At 35.0% G+C, this 25,182-nt stretch overlaps 1 protein-coding gene across 1 annotated transcript; it reads right to left on the reverse strand.

Annotated features, from left to right (window-relative positions):
- Window positions 1–697: 697 nt before the first annotated feature.
- On the reverse strand, window positions 698–23,354 carry LOC138712455 (zinc finger C4H2 domain-containing protein). The gene is made up of 5 exons (XM_069844280.1): window positions 23,169–23,354; window positions 20,685–20,856; window positions 13,613–13,791; window positions 7,550–7,753; window positions 698–5,618 (listed from the first exon to the last, which is right to left on the reverse strand). Exons 1-5 carry the CDS (start codon window positions 23,222–23,224, stop codon window positions 5,489–5,491), a joined length of 741 nt encoding a protein of 246 aa, XP_069700381.1. The 5' UTR covers window positions 23,225–23,354; the 3' UTR covers window positions 698–5,488.
- Window positions 23,355–25,182: the final 1,828 nt, after the last annotated feature.

Below are 25,182 nucleotides of genomic sequence, written 5' to 3' on the forward strand. Positions count from 1 at the left end.
ATGTTTCCACTCGGTTGAGGGTCGTCTCAGGTGAAAAAAGGGGAGGTGGAGGATATACTGCTCTCAAGGGTTATGTATGATTAATGTTACTATCATTTTCATTTATATTTTTTAAACTTGTCAGTCAAATGGATTCAGGCATTTATGATGATGCCAAAGGGGTATATGCTTCAGGTTATCTTTCCCTCATAGTTTAGCTGAAGATGAAATTGAAGAATGTTGTGAGGTATCAGTAGCCTGTTCATTACCAGCAGTGAAAAAAATTCAAGCTACAAATCTTCTGCATATAAACTTTGCTTAATTTTACTTTCCCATTGTAAAGGGTATAAAGAAATTGATTTCTAAACATTCTTGGGTTTATGCATTTCCATAATTTATATTATCAAATTATCTGTTATCTAATGCTGGACTTTGGCAACGAAGCCATTTAGCACTCATGAGTCAGTTTGTCAGGAAATTATGCACATGATATACCAGGTCTATTACATAAAATTAAGGCTCTTTGGTACCGTATATATCAAAATTACGATCCATTAGTAATTGGATCTATTTATTTTCTTTCAATTTTTAAATAAAAATATAAATGAAAACAATGAATGCCAATGCATAAACGTGGATAAAAATGATTCAGTAGTTTTGACTTCTTTCAACTACATTAATTTTTTGGTGGGTTAGCCAATTAAAACAGTGACAGTCATTTATTTCCAAACACATTTTAATTAAGAAAAATACAAACACATTTTAACTTCAAAAAATAAGATTAAACATTCAGAATTGATGAACACATGTCAAGAGTATTACAAAAAGGCCATTAAAAAAGGCATAGCAAGCTGCTTTTAACACTCAAATCAGCTGCAAGTTCAAAAGTTACTTCTACTGCACTGGGACCAATAAGGGTGAAATGGATCGAAGAAGATTGTGAACTCTTTCAACTGCAGGGATGGGATGCTTATGAATTTCAGAACACAAAACACTCCAATATGAATTAATTTGAAACATTTTTACTTAGTACCAGTTTCATTACACTGTAAAATATATAACAATGTATTTGCCAATTTCATGGCACCATTTACTTATTGCTGAAATTGGTGACCTATTTTTTAAATTATCATTTTGTAAGTACAAAGCTAGAAGAAAAAGATTATCAGTAGAGCCTGGATTTACGTGCATTGTAAGCTAAAAATGACATTCAATATATTTGGGTAGGAGTGGTATACATTTACGAAAAACGTAGTTTACAATGTTATGAGTTTTAAATCTTTCAGTACTGGTATTTATCTAATAATACACTTAAAGAAGGCAAGGAACCACCTATTGAACATATGCCAAGCATAATACAAGTGTAAGTTACCATTACAGTGGTTTTTCAAGTCACAATGAGCTTAAACTTGTTTTTTTTTCTTCTTTAAAGGCTTCTGTGATGGACATAATATCCATTGCTTCTTACACCATGGCTAAGTATCGAAAAATATCTGACATCAGACGCATATGGAGGCATGCTTAAGTTTATATGAAGTAACAATACTACTTTATAATGCATATAAATCCAGGCTTTAATTATCAGTTAGTGCAGAACTGATTATTCTTACTTACAAACGGCTTTTAAAGGACTTCTAACTTACCATACATGTGTGTGTCAGATAGAAATATTGTTAAAGTAAAAACTCGTTTCAAAACCATTTAATTCAAAAGTAACAAGTAACTGGAACTGTTCATTATTTCACAGTTTAAAACTTCATGGTGTTTCATACAATTGAAGTATGTTTAATGTGTAACATTATTTTGTATTTCGAAGACAGATATCGGTTACTAGCTTACTAGCTCTGCGGAAATTTCTTCTGGAAGCACAACGTAAACCTTGAAGATATTTATCCATAGAACACAAAACTTTAATGTCAGGATTTCTCCCTAAAACAGTGCACAATTTACTACTTAATTTTTCTGCATACTCTAAAGGAGCACTCTGAAGTTTACTCTGAAACTCCTCAAAATTTTGCTCAACAACATATTTAGACGTGGAAAGGTCCTTCCCAGCATACAAACTTATGTTAAATGATAAACATCATAAACTTACCCCTGAGCATTTGAAGAAAATAATCATTGTGTACTGTAAATCAAATTACAATGACCGGATTGATGTCTAAGGAAGAATGTAAATACTAAATGCATAAGCCTAAAATTAAAATTTTTAGTGCATATTTTCGAAATGTTAGAGCATATTTTGAAAGCATAAATGCATGCATAGTTTAGATGTCTAATAATGACATATCCTTTGTGTAACTCTATTAGTTCTGTTAACATTACTTCTGTAATATTAGATTGGATTTATTGTGAAATGTAAAACATATTATTTCATATTTTCAACATAATATTGTAATATTCACTTTTGCAGAACTTTTTTTGTTCAGTTACTTAATTTTTATAAAAAGCACTATGATACTTTCCCCATTTGTATTAGGGATTTAATTCAACCATTTTGTTGTTGCAATTTAGATTATAGCATTAAAGAAAAATTAATAATGCAATTAACTTTTGAAGAAGAAAAAAAATGTAATGCAAAAATGTAGTAAAATGTTCCAAGGTTGTATTATAAAAAATTTTGTAAAGTTTAAAATGCAAATAATATCACGAGACAAAATGCTCAAGCAAAACTCAATAAGTTGAGCTTAATAACGTATTTTCAGTAGCGCAGTCTTTTTTGACAACATGCGCCTCCTCATGTTATAACGCATCTGTGCCTTCTTCCGGGTTAAGTCGAAATAAAAAGTTTTTTTTATCCCAGCTACTTCGAATTAAAGAGTTTTTAAGTATATACTTACTCAGTGCACTTAATGGTGCTATACTGAACATACATTTGTGCAATGTGCAATGTACAACTTTTGTCATTTTGTATTTGTATCACACTACTTTACATGACATACTAAGTGAAATAGCTCATAATCTGTTGTAATGCGACATACATTCAATGAGAAAGAGATGAACATTCAATGACATGTAATTATTGAAATTCTTGCCTTATATGCAGTAAACTCATTTCAAGTAAAAATGTGTCAGCAGTTATACAATGTGCAAATATGTGCATTATATTATGTTTATACTTAAGCTGTAAACAGTACAGAAAGAAATGTACATGATAAACATCATGGTAAATAATAAATTGAATTAAATGTATATGTTATTCCAGTTACCGGTACATGTATTTATTAAATTTCAAATATGAAATTGTACAAGTCAGGGAACATCCTTAATTCATTCATACATTAGAGAGAATACATTCCTTCAATCATCAAAAGATTCTGAAAATGCATGTACAAGATCTGTCACAGAAGTAATGCGAATTACCTACCTATATTATAGTTTGACAATTTCAAGTGAAACCCCGTAAAACACGCCAACTTCTGGAATCTCTTTCTTTCTTCTCTCTCCCTCGCTCCTCGTCATTCAGTCACCAATCACCACGTAAATATCTGAGAGGGTGTTTGTGGGCATCGCGACCAATAGAAGAACCACTCTCCAGTATTACCACAATAACAGATTCTTCATTTTTGCCTCGACTGTCGGCTAGGAAGGTTCCATTATGCTAGCATTGCAGGCAACTAGTCAACCTTTTAATGCTTTTGTTAGCAGGTTTGACAAACTGTGAGTGGACCTGCAAGTACATAGTGCTCTCTTCCTTCCCCCCGTGCTTTCTCACTTGCTCCTCCCCAAGACAACCAGTGCTCAGCAAAATCAAAAGGAGTAGGCTACGGTTAGTTTCAGCCAAACAGGAAGTAAATCAAACTATCGATAAAGGAAATATAAAAAAAATTATTCATATATAAACCTGGAAATCATAAAACTTTATTAGTAACTCGGTCAGGGTTTCAGTTGGATTTGTCAATCTATACTTTGTTTTAAGTGACAACACTTCAGCATTACAATAGCTATTATCATGTAAGTGAAGAACTTTGCTAAATAAGCATAATAATTTCGAGTCTTTTCAATGAAGGTACTGCCATCAGAATGATTGCAGATAAGACGGAAATTAATAAAAATTAAGGTTTGCTGTAACAGAGATGTTGGGCATAATGAGAATTTATGTAAAGACTGCGCCAAAAACGTCCTGATGAAGAAATAGAAGATTATCTTTATCTATCCAATAGGTTGAAAATGTTGAATCAAACGAAAAAAACTTTATGGACAAACTAATAACAGGATGTAAAAATTAAAAAATTCAAATTATAGTTTATTTAATGATGCTCGCAACTGCAGAGGCTATATCAGTGTCGCCGGTGTGCTGAAATTTTGTCCCGCAAGAGTTCTTTTACATGCCAGTAAATGTATTGACATGAACCTGTCGCATTTAAGCACACTTAAATGCTATCGATCTGGGCCGGGATCGAACGCACAACCTCGAGCACAGAAGGCCAGCGCTATACCGACTATGCTACTGAAGCCGACAACAGAATGTGAATCATGAGTATGTTTGGCAAAATGTCTTTCACTACCGGGTTAACATAATATATTAAAGCAGAGGTGTTCAAAACTGTAGCTTTAACTCAACCCCTGGAAAGAGGAGAAAGGAGTATACTACATACTACTGATGAGCGTGACTAGACTACTCGAGACAGTGGTGGCATTTAGCTTACTGTTGTTAGCAATGTCTGTGTCGAAGGGTGTTCTTAATCTCTCTGATCAGCAAAACACTATAATCCGGCGCTGCTACAGTTCTTTCTTGAAATTGCCTCCCATCCTACAAGCACATAACCTGTGTGTTGCGGGATGCATTTCTTTGAATTACCCCAGCTTACCATTTTGAGCATGTCTGTATTAAAGTTATGTAGAATAAGTGCCCATTTTGGCTTTTTTTTTTCTTTTTTTTTTTTTTTGTCTTTTAAAAAGAAACTGAAAGATTAATTTAATATTTTAAGTTATGTTAACAATCAACATTTTATTGCCTTCAATTTATCCTTCTCATGTGCAGATTTAATGTTGGCTATCTAACAGAGTAACTCTTTATAGAACTTATTTCATCCAAAGAAAAGTGAAGAACGAACATTAGCATACAACAACATAGTGCAAATATACAATAGCTTAAAAAGAGGACTTCCAGAATTTTTAGCAATAATGAAAGAACAGCTGAAACCATTGTGTGTGTTCCTAAGAAGCATATTTCAAAGAACTGCACATTCAATTAATTGTATGTTCAATTTAAAAAAAAAATAAATTCTCACTACTTCTGAGGCAAACTTTGTATAATGCTTAACATATGTGAAACATTACAAAACATGAATATGTATACGTTCATTAATAATGAAACTTACCCTACAGCGCACATATAAATGGATTTCTCAATCCATATATACGATGATGTGTAACATTTTTCAAATCATGATGACAATTTTATTTAGAGGTTCACAAACATATTAACACACATTACATTAGTTTTCCACTGACTGCAGCCATAAATGCGTAGTTAATAAAGTGGCCTTGCACTTTTATCCATATTTCAGTCTTTTTTCTTCGGTTTCTTTGGGTTCCTGCTACGGGATTTGGCCTTGCACAATGGACAGATTGGTGCATTTCGGTGAATTTGTTGATGGCAGCTCAAACACGATTTCATTGGTGGTGGTTGTTGCCTGTAACACAAAAACATTTGCATTTAAGGACAAAGTTTACCTTGATCTGTGATGACACATTAAGATGCACAATGGCAATTCAATTTTTCTTCTCCTGCATATCTTGATAATCTGGCAATACTTAAGAAATGAATGAGCTCTGTCACTGGGAAGATTTCACAATCATATCTGAAGTAGTAACCATAAACAATCTGTGATCAATAGATCACCAGGAAGAACGATATACCTCCAGACTCCTCTGCAAAATACTTCTCCTCTTGCTGAAGGTACTCATTCTGTCTGCATAGCCCCAGGTACATTTATTTCAGTTAGAAAACAATGAAGGAAGTATTTATCTCAAAATTTGGAAGAAATTATTATGCCACAGCTAAATGTTCTCACTCCATCAGTCTGGCCTTTTGTGCTTTGTGGACTCTGCTGAGATTATGGTTTGCTACGTAGAAGAGAACATATTAGTTAAAAACTCATTTTACGATTCTCAGTAATGTACCTTTCAAGGTCGGAAACTCGTTGAAACAATGCCACATCACCTAAAAGTGATGGGATAACGGATTGTGGTAACAAAGACTTAAAGATCCTTCTGGACAGTGAAGACACATATACAATAGATCATATCTGGAAGAATGTGGGAAGTGTTCCAACTGTAACTGGACAGATCAGCATTATGGTATCCCAGAGAAAGATAAAAAAAAATGGAATTCGACCCTGCTATACTATCACGAATTCAAAAAGACTTGTAATTTAGTTTACCACATTTGGAAATCAAAGTAATAATATTGTACAGTATTAAAATAATTATTCTTTACTTAAATTACTTATTTACAAATGGCTTTTAGAGAACCTAGAAGTTCATTGCCGCCCTCACATAAGCCTGCCATCGGTCCCTATCCTAAGCAAGATAAATCCAGTCCCTACCATCATATCCCACTTCCTTCAAAGCCATTTTAATATTATTCTCCCATCTATATCTGTCTCCCAGTTTTTTACTGTCCGGCCTCCCAACTAACACTCTATATACATTTCTGGATTCACCCGTATGTGCTACATGTCCTGCCCATCTCAAACATCAGGATTTAATGATCCTAATTATGTCAGGTGAAGAATACAAGTGTGCAGAAAGAGGAAAAGGAATTGGTTGGGTCACTGGCTGAGAAGAAACTGCCTACTAATGTATGCAGTGAAAGGAATGGTGAAAGGGAGAAGAGTTCGAGGCACAAGAAGATATCAAATGATAGACGACATTAAGATATATGAATCATATGCGGAGACTAAGAGGAAGGTAGAAAATAGGAAAGATTGGAGAATGCTGGGTTTGTAGTGAAAGACCTGCTTGGGCAGAACACATATGTATGTATGTAATAATTAAAAATTATAAACATGTATTCATGCATAACGTGCAAACTGATATGAATATATTTATGACTGTGATATTTTAAATAAAATAAATGATATTAAGTTCTTACTGAGTAACATAGGCCCTATATATCAATATTGTTGAACAGCAATTTCGTATGTAAAAAAAAAACGAAATGAGATTTCACTTTATCCCTACAAAAAGACTTCCCGAATCTTCTGTAAACACATCTTATGTCTAGGCATGGATACAAACTTTACAAGAAGATATTTAAATATTTTTTCGCTCTCATGTAAAATTGAATATTATGACATATGAAATTGCTGTTAAATACCATCAATATTGTTTTGTGTATTTTTATATCCTAACAGTAAATACTATTTCATTCTGATATCACAACTCCAAAAATCTTAGTTACTGGAAAAAAAATAATAAATTCCAAAACAGCAGCATTGTTTTCTTTATACGATATCAATATTTATTGTTAAAAGAAATCACATCTCTCATATAAGCAGAAAAAGCTTGAAGTGTGTAATTCTCACTTGCTGAAAATTTCATTTTAGCTTCATTTTCTTACCTAAATGTTGGAGCAGGACCTGGTGCTGGTGGCATAGGACGTTGTTCAGGCTTATTTGAGCTCGCAACCAATTGCAATGGAGGTTGTGTGGGAGCAAGAAATGCTGAAGCAGCTCCCTGATGAGCTAATGCTAAAGAAGTAAGTGTAGTAGCTTCCTCCCGCATTTCTGGACGCCAGTCTGATTTAAAGTGCTTCTCAAAGTAGCTGTAAAGTTCATTAATCAATTCAGGAAACACAGTGATTTCCTAACCTTCGTTATCTAGCAAACTACATCAATACAAGTTTTCAGGCTTTCACAGTAAATGTTCTCAAAAGCAGACTTTTGTGTCATAATGGTGGAATCGAAAAATCGAAAGAGAATTGGGATGACAAATTTAAAAGGTACGCAAAATGCGTCCTTGCAAGGGGTTTGGGGCTGTACAAAACTAAATATGTGAGCTCCAAGCCTGTTGGCCACTAGTCTCACTCCGGGTTACGCTGCTCCACTGAAGGAACTCTAGAAAATTTTGAAGGGAAAGCCGAAATTGGACGTAACCTCTTAGGTACCACATACGCGAGGGGGACTGAGATTTGATCAAGTGATCACGGAACGGGAAGAGGAAGAGCTGGCTGGTGTTTGCCGTTAGGATGGCAAGACGCTGTCATCTGTTGTTCGATGACAAAGCATGTGAAGGCTGTCGGAAGAAGCGCCGTGAAATCTAAATCTGCAATTTGAGAGGTCTCTGTCCTTTCAATTTGCGACTAATTGAGTGACCTCGTATATTTAATAGACACTTTATAGGTTCTGAACTAGGGCATACGTCGTTTATAATAAAGGGGAATATATATGGGGAAAGGCATATAGGTCCGTGGCCCATTTCTTATAGGGCTCATCCCGACATTTGTCTTACACCTGAGGAAAACCACGGAATACCTTGGGCAGGATGAGTTGTCTCATATAAGAGACTAGCCAATTTGGCTATTATGTAGGAGGTGATTGTTGTCATGAGCCTTATCATAATGGTGGAATACCCAAAAGTCCACTTATAAACTAATCAAAGGAAGGTGAACTACCAAGATAATAAAGATGAGAGAAATTTGTTTAAAACTATAACTTATCAGCAGGGAACGGATTTATATGGACTAAAAATATATGAAATATGTAAATATATATGTAGTTATTTTTACCAAAATATGGAATTAAATATGGATTTTTACCAAAATATGGAATTAAATATGGACTTAAAATTATAAAAAAATGACTATGTACGTTAAATATTGGTACATTTTAATCAAACTAAACAAAAAATATAATGGACGTACCTTATCTTCCAATGTAGTTTCAACAAAACACAATTTTTATTGTCTGTTACCATAACAATAGGTTACAAACATTTCTTTCAAGTGCTGAAAAGTGAATCTTCTTCTATTGTCTCTGAGGATAGATTTATACTGACTAAAAGAGCGTTCGACGTCACAAGAAGTAACTGGTACATAATTCAATTTCACAATGTCTGCTGGGGATAAGTCCAAGTTAATCTTCACTGTTGATTCACCACTCATCACAGCAACAACCTTTTGTAGTTCTTCATATCCAGGGTTTTTTGAAAGTACAGTGTCCACCTTAGCTCTTACTGCATCTGCAACTTTACCTCTACCACGATTCAGTTGTTCCACAGTACTATTTATAATTTCAAAACTTTCAGATAGTGAAAGGTGCCTATTTTGGAGACTTTTGAGCGTTTTTATGATGCATGAAAATGTATGCTGAATGTGAGCTAAGTCATTCTTCACACTTATGTCACAGGTAACTGTTTTCGCAGTATCAATTGAGACTGCATCTTCAGAGTCCAATGCAAGGAGAACATTGTTAATAGAGTCTATATGTTCGGCATAATATTCAACTGCTTCTAGCCATGTACCCCATCTAGTTAAAATTGGCTTTGGTGGCAGTGGAATTTCGGGGTACATTTCTTTCAACACGTTAACTCTACTGGGAGCTTTGAGAAATACTTTTTTCACTGATGAAATCAACAAATCTACTTTAGGGAAATTGTCTCTGACCACTTCTGCCACACGATGAAATGCATGCGCCACACAAGTAAAATGAGTCAATTTAGGATATACAACAGATAATGCTTGTCCAGCTTTGACCATATAAGGGGCAGCATCGCTAATAAAGAATAACACATTATCGTACATAATACCCTTTGGCCACAGGATACCCATAGCTTCGTTGAACAGTTTAACTATAGTTTTGTTATTGCACTTTTCTAGAACATCACAATGTAAAAGAATTCGTTCAGAATATTGTTCACTTAACAAACCGATAACTACATTACCAACAAGTCTACCTTCTTTGTCGGGAGTCTCATCAATGGAAACCCAAATTGAACTATCTTTAATTTCATCTCTTATCTTCTGTATTGTCTCATCGTAGATGGATGGAGCATACGTCTTCCTAAGTGTTGACTCATCCGGGATTGTATGTTGAGTATATTTTTCAAGGAATTCCCTGAAGACCTTATTCTTTAGTTTGTAGAGAGGAATATCAGCAGAGATGAGAGAACGGCACAGGTCGATGTTAAACTCAGATCTTACATTCGATGTTGTTGGTTGTGTTAAAAACAATTGTCTCTGCTTGGAATTTAGTTGTTTGTTGGCCTGATGTTTACTAGTTGTAATGTGTTGTTGCACCAGGAACTTTTGTGTAGATGATACTGCACACTGACACAAATTACAAAATAATATTTTATTGTCAGTTGATAAACCATCTTCTTTAAATTCTGAAATGTAACTTGTTAGTTTTGATTTTAAATTGACTGAATGACGTACTTTTGGCATATTTACCGTCTTTATAGTATGATTTACAAAACTGAACCTATGTGTACTCTGACTGGCATTTAACTGTTGAGCTGCACAACTGAAGTCTGTTAAAAATTTTAAATTAAATTAATACAGTCTTGTAACTTACTTTCCCATTGTTGATAGGACTGCTAATTTTCAAATAACTCTGATGTTAAAGGGATTACTGAACATGTGTTTAAATCTCTATTGTTGAAATGTATTTTTAAAAGTTAATGGAATTTTGTTTTGTTTTATTGTTAAACCTAATATAATATGGACTGTTTTATATGAAATATGGAAAATATATGGAAATTAACGAAAATATGTACTAAACTCTAAAATATGGAAAAATATGGAAAATAAAAGTAGGATTTTTCAACCCTACACATTGTGAAACATAAAGATAATGCAAAATATAAATTATATTAGCTTTATAAGTAAATATGTATTTACATATAAATCCTTTCCCTGCTTATCAGTATCACACACATGCAACAAGATTTTTATTTTGGAAAATTAGATGTATGAAAACAAATAGTTACAAATTGTACGATGAATATGACTGACATTTTAAGCTACATTATAATCAATGTCAATATTCTCAACTCACCAAGAATCTACAAAGGTCATACTGAAAGTCTTGTGAGCAACAATTTTTTATAAATCAGGCTAATTTATTTTTGGAAAAACAAATACATCATCTCATTTTTCAGACTTTTCTTTATTTTTGCACATGTTGTTTTCTAATGTCAGGCATTTGACAATAAAGTCATTTGACCTCTTGCACTCCAATATTTTTCAAAGATATTATCATGGTCAGCCACTGAAGCACAGATTTTTTGGTGTTCCGAATCCATTTCTTGGTTTGAGTTGCACAATGGGCAGTTAGGGGACTGATATATTCCAATTCTATGCAGGTGCTTGGCCAAACAGTCATGGCCATTTGTTGCCAATCTAAATGCAGCTATAGACGATTTCCATGGTAAATCGGGAATTAACTGTGGATTATGATGCAGAGAGTTCCATTTTTTCTCTTGAGATTGTGTTATCAAATTTTGTTTGTTGAAATCTAAGTATGTAGATTTAATAAATCTTTTCACAGAGTAATACGTAGATTTAGTAACAGGTCTGTAAGTAGCAGTGCTGCCCTTATTTGCTAAAACATTCTCGTTTCCCAGGATTCCATAATGGGATGGTACCCATTGGAATACAATTCTTTTGGAGTGGTTAAATGGCAAGTTGTAGCTGATTTAAGTAAACACCATATTTTAACGTTTTGGTGGCTACTTCATCCACACACAACCCCCAGAATGTCTGGAGGACCACACCTGCTATTGTTCAACTGGTCTACTAGATAGACCTAGTTGGGAGATCTTGTTGATCACCAGCTTTCCCTCCTTAAGACACTGGAGGACGATTTTAGTGCCATAGCAGATCAGCACTAGGAACAGAAAAGTAGAAAGGGTAGGAAGGAAAGTGAAATGAACCTCTAGGCCTTGAATGCTCTAATACCATCAGGGTCGAAGAAAGTAAGAGTTCAGTCAGAGAACTGGATAGGAAAGGGTAAAGAGGGAATTAGGTGTTGAATAGAGGAAAATTATACCAAATTCAGTCATTAACTCATCAAGCTGACCAGTGCTAATTGATGAGTAGCCCCTCCCTTTAGTTCAGCTTGTAAAATCATGCTTACTAACAGCTGCACCACGGGAAGGTAGGGATGGGACATTGGGTATTTGTCCAGGTTGGTTCCTTGAAGCCTTCAATGGGAAGGATTAATGGCTCTCCCCCCTGAATTCGACAAATACCCTTTTGCAGCCATTTTTGCACACAGTCTTCATTTTTTGGATACATTTTTCCTAACATTGCGAGAGCTTGAAAACTCCCTTACAATAAAACTCTGTTCCAGTACTGTGAAAATACTGATGCACTGCTTTCTTGATGTCCATCATTTCGTTGCTTTGACTTCACATGCCTTCCTTTAGTGTCAAAAAGATGATAATTGGAGAGTGCCAAGTCGGGCTGTAGGTGGAATGCAGAAGAACTTCCCATCTCATTTTCCCAATTTCCTCCAGGGTGTAACGAGGAGTGTAGGGCCTTGTGTTGTTTCTGTAGGATGATCTTCTTCTCAGGATGCACTACCTACCTAGCTTATGGAATGTTGTGACATACCGAGCAGCATCAAGGGTTTGCCCAATTCAAGAAATTCCACCAGAATCATCCTATCTGCATCCCAGAAAACGGAGCCCATAAGTCTTCCAACTGGTAGCAGTGTCTTGGTCTTCTTTTTGTTGGGGAATTGAGGTGGTGCCATTCTCACACTGTTGGCACCCATGTACACATCTCCATGTGCACGTTGAAGTCTCTGGTGAATTTCTATAGCAGAGATTACCTTGTTAACGAGAAATTCAATCACATGCTGATGGAACGAATATCAGCTACAGCCATTTTGTATCAGCTGTCTGTGGTTACGTGATGAAAGGTAATGACGTCATAACTTATGATGCTGTCTATAGTATTAGATTATGAAGTTTGGTTTTTTCGTAATTAATAGATTGTGATTTATACAAAAATTGTTGCTCATGACTTACAGTATGACCCTCGTATATATGAGTTTCGTTTTCTGGGATGCAGACTGAGTGATTATGGTGGAATTTCTTGAATTGCTCAGTACGTCAACGAGACTTCATAAGTTCGTCAAGCATTGCGTGATTAATGTCCTGGAAAGAAGATTATCCTGCAGCATGACAACACAATGGTCATCACACCATGAAGGAAATTAAGAAAATGGGATGGGAAGTTCTTCTGCATCCTGCCTACAGCCAAGGCTTAGCACACTTCATTTACCATCTTTTTGGTGCTGTAAAGAAAGGTATGCAAAGTCAGAGCTACGAAATGATGAAGGACATCAAGAAAATGCATCAGCATTTTCACAGTACCGGAACAGAATTCTATCATAAGGGAATTTTCAAGCTCCAACAATATTGTGAAAAATGTATCGAAATGGAGATTATGTGCAAAAATAAAGAAAAGTCTGAAAAATAAGGTGATGTATTTGATTTTCAAAAAATTAATTAATTTGGTTTATAAAAAATTGTTGCTCATGATTTTCAGTATGATCTTCGTATTTGAAAATGGTGTGATGATTAATTCCATAAGAGGGTGTGTGTGACAGTGAAGGTAAGGGTAGCACAGACACAGAAGCTCATATATTTTATCTAACAAATATTCAAATCTTACTCTGGTGTTATCAAATCGCCTTCTTCTTCATGAAGTTCTGGAAGTCTCTCTAATCCCAAGTATTCACGTCTCATACGATCAATATCTAATTTGAGAGGCCGATACTCCTCATGTATACGCTTGGCTGTGTCAAGTGCTCTGTTACGTGATTCTTCTGCTTGCTTTATAACATTCTCCATCTGCAAAAGTTATAATTTTAAGACAAAGATATTTCACTTCAAACTATGGGTTCTGGAACAGTTGCGAAGTGGAGTATCTGGAAAATAATATATTTATTTACTACAAACAAACTGAAGTAATACTGTACTGTCATCAAAGTGTCATCTCCTTCATCAATTTTCCAGATAACTAGAATACAATTTCTTACCTGTTTTCAGAAAACCTCCAGTTTTTATCTTTCAGATCAGCTCCTTTTATATGCAAATATCTACGCTTGATTATGTTACTTGGCAGCATCATTTATTGGTAATACTTTTTTAGTTAGTTAGTGGAGTTTAAAAAGGGCGCATCAGCTACTATGGCTATTTGCGCCCTTATCTAAAATCCTTCACAAAACAAACACAATACAATAATCAGAATGCTTAAAAGAACTAAAAAACGTTGTCACGGTTAAAACGAGGTAATACTTTTTTATATAGTTATATCTTTTTTTTTATTTTAGTTGGTTATTTAACGACAATGTATCAACTACTAGGTTGTTTAGCGTCGATGACATTGGTGACAGCGAGATGATATTTGGCAAGATGAGGCCAAGGATTCATAATAGATTACCTTGCATTCACATTACGTTTGGGGAAAACCTCGGAAAAAACCCAACCAGGTAATCAGCCCAAGTGGGGATCGAACCCACGCCCAAACGCAACTTCAGACCGGCAGGCAAGCGCCTTAACCGACTGAGCCACACTGGTGGCTGTTTATGTATATCTGATTTATACATTCAGAAATGAAAACATTCCACTGATTTCTGATGACGCCACTTTTACCTTATTATTAAGTTCCTATGTATATAGAAATCTGCTTTGTATGCAGTGTGGCATTGTATGGGCAGAAACATGGACATTACGGTGAAGTGAAGAGAAGCAATTAGAAGCATTTGAAATGTGGATATGGAGAAGAATGGAACGTGTGAAGAAAGAATGATGCCGAAACTGATCAGGAAGAGGAAAAGGAATTGGTTGAGAAGATACTACCTACTGAAGGATTCACTGGAAGGAATAATAAATGGAAGAAGAGTTCGGGACAGAAGAAGATATTGGTTCTTGCAAATCTGACTTTCAGGTATAGCTCCCCGTGATGCAGACTTGAATAATTTCAAGGGAAAAATTGTTCTGGGATTGGGTATCGAATGTCGTGACCTCTCAATATACAATGCAAAACTACACGCTTCAATAAAAGCACAGTTTAACAACCTCTCATGATGGGTTATTACTCTACAAAGTACTTAAAAGTTGTGCTGAAGTGGGCAGCATTCTCGAGGAATGTCTGTCCTCTAAACAGAACCTGTTGGCAGTGGGACATCAAGGAAATAGTAACATTCTGTAAACAATAATACTACTATAGGCTATATCCAGAGTTACAGTTTTTACCTAGTTTTATCACAAGTTCTGTCACAACATTAAAAGAGGATCAGCAGAACAAAAAATTGCAACATATGAAAGAACTCATCAGTCTATTTATTACCAAGAATATTAAGGATACACTAAACACACAATTATTATTCAAAATAGTCTCCTTTAGTTTTCATACAAACCTTCAAACATCTTGGCCAAATGCTAATAATGTCATGTGTTGATACTTACATATAAATTGCTTACTGCTCATTTCAATGCACGTATTGGACTCTTCAGGTTTCTGTGTCGTGAACAGGAAAGTGAACCATATTATTTAAGCAAGCAGATTGAAATTTGAATTTGAAAAGGCCTATCTTTGTGCAAAATAAACTACAGAACATTGTCCTTATGTCACTTTTGCATATGACAAGCCCTATAAACAACTGATGTTGATTCTTGAACATTGTCTTGTAGAGAAACTTCACAACTTTGTCTAAAATTATTTTCATAACACTTCATCCATTTTCACACTCTTTCCACAAATATACACCTCTGTTACACCAAGATACGACACTCCCAACCAAACCATCACAAATGTTGGCAATGGCGAGGCATAATTGTTTCAGATTTGGAAACAAACACTGCAAGCTTAACCCTCTACATACTACCTTTAGAAGGATAATTTATCTAGGGACAATTCGTCTTTCGAGACATAAAGGTACTTTTAAGTCTCTAAATTAACTATTACACCTGGAAAATGTATAAATATTATCTACTCTCTGTCTCAAGTAAGTTGAAAAGAATTTATAACATAAATATCACTCCCCCCACCACAACTGAGGGTGGTTTACATCACCTCTCAATTTAACTGAGATCAATTATAGTATATTATACTTTACCTGGCTCAGGAATCAAATTACATCATCATCATCATCATCATCATCATCATCATCATCATCATCATCATCATCATCATCATCACCACCACCAATGGCACGACAGCCCTTCAAGGGCCTGGCCTTCTTCAGAAGTTTTTGCCATTCCTCCCTATCCAATGCCAAACTTCTCCAATTTCTAACACCCAAAGTCTTGATGTCATCCATCACACAGTCTTCCCATCTCAATCTCGGTCTCCCAACCTTCTTTCTTTCCATCGGAATAAATTTAAAAACTCTCTTCGCAACCCTATCATCTTGCATTCTCACAACATGCCCGGCCCAATCCAATCTTCTTATTTTTATAAATTTAACAATGTCCGGCTCATTATATAATCTGTACAGTTCGAAATTATATCTTCTTCTCCATGTTCCGTTTTCTCTAACTGGTCCAAAGATTTGCCTAAGAATCTTTCTTTCAAATGTACATAATAATGTCGCATCTGACTTCGACAATGGCCAAGTCTCAGATGCGTAAGATAGTACAGACCTTATAAGAATTTTATACATCATTATTTTTGTATTCCTAAATATAATTTGAGATTTCATATGGAATCAAATTACAGCTGTTGTTTATGTTTGGATTGCCATGAAAGAGATGTGATGTCACAGATTTGTTTATATTCTTGCAGAGGGTGACTGATTGTTGATGCATCCTCGACCTTAGCGTTGTTCATCAACTGTTACTACACTGACACAATCACAGCCTAATAATGTAATTTCTTGTACGAATATGAGAGTTAGATGCGTTGATTTTTTAGGATACACATCAATGACATTGTCGTAAAATGTAATTTCTAATTTTAATGTTAAAAGCAACACATTTTTCAGTGGAGGGCAGCGACAGAATGATGGTCTGTTTTTACTGTGTGAATTGCATACCGGTAAATGGGTCTTCATTCTCTTTAAGGCCAAAAAGTATTTTCCACTTGACGTACTAGTAGCAGGAATCAATCTTATTAATGTATCCAGCTGTTTGCTGACAATATAAAGTCCACTATAGTCCATTCAGTTGTTGTTTTTCACGAGAAATGAGGGGTATTTTGATCGGTGTTCATTATAGATGCCTGTTGCTAGTAGCCAGAGTTGGGGTGTAGTCAATATATACTGCAGGGCTGTGTCTTCTGCAACTGTTACTGACGATTTTAATTTACTTCTTTTGTGGTTTATGGATGGACAGTATAGAAGAATGTGTTCCAGATCTTCATCATGATTACTGCACCACAGACAAGTAGGATTATCAGAAATGTGAAATCGGTGTAGGTACAATTGAGTGACAATGTGACCTGTTCTGGCTCTTGTTAAAAATGTTTGGACATGTCTGGGAAAGTTTTTGTACATTTCCAGGTCATTTGGTTTCTCTTGTACAGATTGTAAAATTTTTCCTTTGTCAGAAGAGAGCCAATTGTTGATCCATAGGTTTGTAAAATGAGACTTTACTGAAGCAAAAGCATTGGATAGAGATATCACTTGAAGAGGTCTTGGTTGCAAATATGTTGCCTGTTTTGCAATATTATCGACTTTCTAGTTTCCAGATATACCACGATGACTAGGTATCCACTAGTAGCAGGAATAGTCACCATAAAAATTCATATCACTCAAATGTGCCACACACAATTAGGCCTATTTCAGTAAATCATAAATACTATTCTTGCGAAACTCTTCATATCAATAAATCACCAAACGATCACTTTTCTGTCGTGTAAATTAAAAATGATATCAGCAACATGCCTTCAGATGAGAAGACGACTCTTCTGGGATTTTGGATGAATGCTCTGTAAGCTATTTTGAGTCTCAAGAGCAATGAAAGTTGTGAAACATTCTAAAATCTTTGCTTTATTTTAGCTCTACATTATCAATGATCTCATAATAGAGTCTTCTGTATGAACATTTCTTGTCAATTAAGAGTATTTTATTATGATGTTGATGCTCATCACTGAAATCTGATAAATTTTCTATCAACTTCAAACCAAAAAACTGATCAAAGTTATTTTTCAAAAGATCTAGATGTTGATGAAAGTCATCAATGTGATTCATGCAGTATCCTATGTCAGTTATCTTTTCCTATAAAACTTCGAAAACTAGATCTGCCTGAGAGAGGACCAAATTGAACAAATGAAGCATCAATCAATCTTCTTAATGTATCCAGCTGTTTGCTGACAACATAAAGTCCACTATAGTCCACTGTAGTCTATTCAGTTGTTGTTTTTCACGAGAAATGAGGGGTATTTTGAACGGTGTTCATTATAGATGCCTGTTGTTAGTAGCCAGAGTTGGGGCGTAGTCAATATATTATACTGCAGGGCTGTGTCTTCTGCAACTGGTACCGATGATTTTAATTTTGTGGTTTATGGATGGACAGTATAGAAGAATGTGTTCCAGATCTTCATCATGATTATTACACCACAGACAAGTAGGATTATAAGAAATGTGAAATCGGTGTAGGTAAAATTGAGTGTACAATGTGACCTGTTCTGGCTCTTGTTAAAAATGTTTGAACCTGTCTGGGCAAGTTTTTGTACATTTCCAGGTCATTTGAAGGGTATACGGGAAAAACGATCAAGGTCCATCAAAAATCGAAATTGAGTTAATAATGCTACCTTATAGTGGAAAGGAAGTACTATCATGTGGTCTAGCTAGTAATGCGAAATCATCGTTCTTGACATTCCACTACGTCAATTTCTATTAAATACACACATAAGAAAGTATTAAGTGCTTAAACTCTAAAATTCGTTTTTCTCGAAACTTTCTAAAATGGACCTTGATCGTTATTCCCGTGTACCCTTCATTTGGTTTCTTTTGTACAGACTGTAAAATTTTTCCTTTGTCGGAAGAGAGCCAATTGTTGATCCATAGGTTTGTAAAATGAGACTTTACTGAACAAATGAAGTAGCTTGAAGAGCAGCTGGAAGCCCTATGCACTATTATAAGTTCCAATGTCTCACGTATCCATATGTTAGATCTTCAGTTCAAACAGCTGCATAAGATCATCCTCGTATTTCACTACTGTAGCCACTGATCTGTTGTTACAGCTCCATCCTTGTTGGCACTACAGATGGGAATCTTTCTTTATTTCTTGATCAAGAGTATTTGTTCATTTAGCTAATTTTGAAACATATAAAAGCACAGATAATGTTGAAAGAATTATTTTATATTGTTTAATGTGATCTACACTAATCTTTAAAGCCAAGATCATTGTCGTGTATAACAATGCACAAACAAGTCTTGCTTACACTTCGATTTTAGCTGGGCCCTGACATTGTTGCAGTTTCATCATTATGTTTGTGCCACCAACTTGTTTGCACAATTTAGGCAATCCAGTTCGATTTTTGAAGACATGTTGTGATAACGGAATTGCTGTTTGATCACTACTAAAATCATCAAAACCAAAAAATAACTTTCCTTTCTTCATTTACATAATACATATCATCATCATCATCCTTCATGAATTAGGCCTCTGTAGACCTGTTTCGGCCCCATCTAGCAGTCTTCTAAAAGGTCTTCCTGATCGACAATGTCCTCTAGGTTTATACTGCATCATAATTTTTGGGATTCTTGAATTTTCCATTCTTCTTACATGATCTAGCCAATTTAATTTGTATCTGCTGATTTTTTCTTCTACTGACCCTAATTACTTCTAATTGAGGGGCGTTTTCACAAAACTCGTTATCTACATTTTTTTCGATTTTGAGTGTTTTAGCGTATCCTTATGTTTTTGGGTCAGGAGAATCGAATGGTGTTATCAGAATTAAGCTAAAGTTGGTAAGTATATCAGTAAATTGATCTTGAAGTAAAAGAGATTTTTCAAAACTCGGTATCTACAGTTGTGTATTTTAGAAAAGAGTTGTCTTGAAAAAAAGAAGATTTTGTAGATAACGAGTTTTGTGAAAACACCCCTCAATTGTTCTAAAATTTCTTCATTCCTTTATCCGTCTAAAAGAGTATATCCTGCTGTCCTGAAAAATTTCTTTTCCGTTGCTTTGATTCTGTTCATGTCTTTTTTCTTTAATGTCCAAATCTGGCTTCCGTATAGAAGGGAGGGTAATGATAGTGTATTATATATTTTTATTTTTGTAGATTTTTGTACTAATTTAGCTCTTAATGTATTGTTTACTATTCCTAGAATTTGTGTAAATTTGGTAATTTTCTTGTTCACATCTTTTTCATTTTGATAAGATATTTCACAACCCAGATAATTGAAAACATATAACTGTGAAAAATCTTGACACTTATTATTTCACAAAGTACTGCAACGAATGAAACATAATTTATTTCTCGTTGTTAGTGGTTTTAACAGCTTAAATATTGTGCTTGCATTTATGCAGTGCAATAACTGCCACTCTATGTTACTACTTTACTGAATGCTGACAGATAATATTGTTTAATATTCTCCAATAGCCTCTCTCAACTTATGACATGCAGCAAACCACGAACCACAGGATGTGCTTTGTTGTATAATCAGCGATTTGAACATGTGACAGAACTCACGATAAGACTTGCTATAAGAGATGTATTTTACGAACATATAGAGAATTACGAGTACAACACAAAATGACAATCTGAACATTACGTAATTCCATTACTCACTGCATTTATATCTGCATGAATTTGCCTCAGTTCTTCCACATGAGCCATTTTCTCTTGCATTAAAAGATCCATTTCTTGTTTGTATTCGGACAAACATTTATCTTCCTGCTCTGTAGCTTCAACTTCATGAATTATTCGAAGCTTCATTTTCTCCAACTGAATTGTTTTGGCTCTGTAACAAATTGTGAAATGAAGTAATGTGAACACTGGGATAGTAAACAGCAAAAAATATAAAATAAATGTGGATATACATAGCAGTAAATTCCAATCATACTTATTATTTTACCTTAAGATTTCAACGACAAATGTTAACATAATAACGTGTATGTCTAATGCCTACCCACTTCACTTAACGTGATTCGGGTTCCACATACTATGGATAGATGGCAGGACTGTGACACATTTTCAAGTTGCACACCACTTCCGGCGGGCCACATTATGCATGTGTAAGTGTTCATGTAAGTGTACTGTAGGCAATGAGTGATGATGATGGTGAAAGTGAGAAAGGGAGAAGAAGAAACCCATCCTGTCAAATAGCATCAAGGGGGCCGCCAGGCTTAACATCCCTATCCGACGGACTAATCACTATCAACAGCGACATAATATGCCTTCCCTTCATATGCACTGCGGAGAGATTTGGGATTTAACCCAGACATACTGGTGCACATTCTAGTGATTAGAAGTTGTGCACCGCCATCTCTCCTAGTCCTGAGGTAGTAATATTTCTGACCGCACCGGGAATCGAACCCGGGACAGCTAGTCTGGAGACAGACGCACTACCACAAAGCTAACTCGGCGGACATACATAATAATGTATGTTTTCATATTCTATGGACTGACCACATCATGTCAGACAGGAAGATACACATCTGAAATCGATGTCTTTGCCATCACTAATGATGGGAATGCAATCAACGAAACATGTCTGATTTTAACAATTAAAGAAGCTCGACAAGTACGTGTGTTCATACAACTGTTGTGATAGTTATTGTATTTTATGAATTTTAATGAACACAGTTGAATATTAACCGAATTGTGTATTTTGGAGTCCATTTTGAAGAATTATATAGTTCACATTAGCATACAAAATTTCAGACCTTTATTTTAAGTAGTTTCTGAGTAAATGGCTCCTCATTTTAGAACAATAATTTAATGGTTTCCCCCCCCCCCCCCGTATTAAAAGAATGAAAGACAATTTGTTTCTGTGGGCAGCTCATAACTCACCAACATTTGTTTATCACACGGTGCAAAGGACATAAGGAGTATAGACCAAAGCATTTTCGACTTACTGAATCAAAAGCTTTACTGTAGTCAATAAAAGCACCCTAGGTAGGGATGTTATATTCTCTGTTTTTTTCCACAGTAAAACAGTAAAAATGCAATCTTTTGCGAGCGTCGTTAAATAAACTATAATTTAAATTTTTAAATCAACAGCATTAGATACCTACCTTCCCTCATTCAACCCATCTAACCCATAAAATGTTAGATGTTATGTTTTATTTAAAGACGCTCGCAACTGTCGAGGTTATATCAGCGTCGCCGTGTGCCAGAATTTTGTCCCGCAGGAGTTCTTTTACATGCCAGTAAAGCTACTGATATGACCCTGTCGCATTTAAGCACACCAACCTGGCCCGGAATCGAACGTGAAACCTCGAGCATAGAAGGCCAATGCTATACCAACTGCGCCAACCAGGCCGACTCTAACCCATAAAGAAACTTAAATCAACCCCCTCCACGACATTATAAGTATTATAACAAACGAGATTAAAATTATATAATGTATTAGCAATAGATCTACCTACTCTACTATATGAATGGAAAATCTACTTTGAAACCGGCACATGAATCAAGAATCACAGCAGGAGATATGTAAATTTTTAAAGTAAAACAGCTAAATACACATGACAAAATCACAAATAGGCCTACAATGAAGAAATCCACAAGAGGAACAGCTATTTCACAACGATCCACGATGTGTACAAACTTGGTTCACGATAAAATATAGTACTAAATTTTACTCCATTTGTATTGTATTTCTGTCCCAAGGAAAATACTAAGTAGTCTTCTTATTCACTGATTTATAACACTATCGTGAATCACATGTATATAGGCCTACTTCAGAATAACCGAGGTCGGAATGGGTTACACGGACCAACTTCATGAGTGCTTGTTTGATGACAAAAATGATGTCAGAAAGCATCCCCTTCACGTATCACTTGGCCTACCTTTCTCTGGAATATTATAGGTTTCCTTCCTAACGCAGTAATTTCATGGGATGAACAGTGTGGAGAATTTAATTTTTTGCCACTACTAGTATTTCCCTAGGCCAATAATACCACACCAAAGAGCCATAATTACTTAACACTTTGGCGAATATTACCATAATGAATATTAAAGTAAACATAAGCATCAACAGAATATCGTAATAAAGCTAGCAGGTCTACCGGTACCGGTATGTAAATAAGGGTGGAGACTATATCTCACCTAATTTCCTTCAAAGCTTCTAGTTTTGCGAATATAGTTCTTTCGTCTGTAGTCATATTGATATAATCTGTTGCTGCTTTTAATTCAGAAATTTCAGTCAATACGCTGTAACACTAAAAACTCTCACGTTACAGAAAGACGCCGTCAAGTGTAAACAAATCCTTATCCTTCCATTCTTCACGCCAACTGTCAAGGCAATGTTGCCAACATAGAGTAACTTGTTGACAGCATTGCTAACTTAACAACAGAAATACATACAGCACATTATAGTGTACTTTTTGGCAGGCTGTAGTAGTAGTTACTACCTTTTTACTTTCCAATTAAAAAAAGATTCTGATGCTCCGAAAAATAAATAAATAAATTTAGAGATTGTCGAGGAAATATAAGTTCCTAATTTACGGATAAATAAGAGCATAATTTTTCCGGAGGAAGAAAAAATTAATTAAACATCAATCTTCTAATATAAATACATTTGAAATAAGCTAATGGACAAAGCAACATATTGGATTATGGAAATTAGATTAGTTTCAAAATTAAGTCGTTAAACAGGCATTTATAAGAAAATATAAAAGATCTTCTGAAATTTTGAGCTCCTTTGCATTAATTATTTTTAAATTAACTAATGAGAACTATGACATCAAATATTCAAATAAAGACAATTTCATCCAGAAAATTGGAGTCTGGAAAGGTTCCCAAAATGCCGGCTGCGTCACAGAATATACACAAAGTGTTATGGGTTCTATTCTGCATCAATCTCTTCAATAACTGTTCATCTCCATGTTTGTTCTGGCCTTCCTATTTCTCCATTTCCTTGAGGGTTTCAGAACGCTTCTCTATTACAACTATCAATAACCCATATTTTCCTATGAACCTGGGTTCGATTCCAAGAGTACCCCTGATGTATAACTTGTGTTGGGCAAGCCTGTGATCCAGATAACATAGGGGTTTTCTCTGGGAGCTCTGGTTCCCCTGTGGCATTCCAACAAATCTCGATCATCATCTTATCTCATCGCATAGATCAGCCTCCTATGGCGCACCCTGGGCAATAACTCTGTTGGTAAATTTCTCTACAGCAGTGGTTCCCAACCTTTTTAGTGTCACGTACCCATTAAAGTTCCTACTTCATGTTGGAGGACCCCCAAAAATATTTTGCTTAATTTAGACCCATAAATATGTTCTGCTTATTACATACTTTCATAATTAAGTGAATTGAGTATCCTTAATGAATTGGTAGAGATATTAAATTTTAGTTTTAGCTTTTGAATACAATTTCAATCTGAAAACACATAAATACAAAGAAATCAAGTTTTCCTTAGAACAATTTAAATTAGTTTCTTAGACTTGCCGTAAGGTTGTTATTGGGATGGTTGATATTGCCGTGTAGCTGGAATTTTTTACAAGTCTGGTTCAATTGTAGATACCGTTACAGTAAGTAGCATTTTTTACTTTTTTGTAACACTTACCTTTCTAAAAATAGGTATATTTCCACTAATCTCAAAAAAAAAATTATTTGCAGCTATGTACTTGTAAGAATTTAATTGTTAAAACAAAATTAATGGTTTTTCATGAACTTGTAAAAATTTCTATGGTTAAATACCGTACTCTTTGTCCCTTGTGGCAGCTCACGAATGGTGAGAAGATATAAAAAAAAATAAATAAATAGCAAGTTCAGTTCATTAAATTTACATCTATATCAATTCTACAAGAAGAGGAACAGAAAACGTACTATGGACACAAGTATGAAGCAAATGATGTTTAGCTGTTGTGTTGTAGATCAAGAAACATGCGGATACAAGGAGAATGCAGATAAGATTACAACAAGGTCGTTATGGGAAAGACGATTTTTAAGCTCGAGTCAGAAGATAATAACTAACAGCTTTTCTTCATCTTTGACGGACGAACTACTTTATGTCACACAGAAGGGTTTCACACAATTGTTTTTTCAATTGCAGATAGGAAAATATTTCCTTAATAAATTTTAATGTTAATAAATCAAGATATTCTTCATACTCCC

This window comes from Periplaneta americana, chromosome 13 (assembly GCF_040183065.1).
Source record: "Periplaneta americana isolate PAMFEO1 chromosome 13, P.americana_PAMFEO1_priV1, whole genome shotgun sequence".
In the NCBI taxonomy this organism is placed as follows: Eukaryota; Metazoa; Arthropoda; class Insecta; order Blattodea; family Blattidae; genus Periplaneta; species Periplaneta americana.

Coding starts and splice junctions, on each gene's coding strand:
- LOC138712455 (XM_069844280.1), bottom strand. CDS start 23,224: ATGACTACAGACGAAAGAACTATATTCGCAAAACTAGAAGCTTTGAAG. Junction 13,792..20,684: donor TTCATGCAGATATAAATGCA/GTGAGTAATGGA, acceptor TAACTTTTGCAG/ATGGAGAATGTTATAAAGCA. Junction 5,619..7,549: donor GGTCCTGCTCCAACATTTAG/GTAAGAAAATGA, acceptor TTTGTGTTACAG/GCAACAACCACCACCAATGA.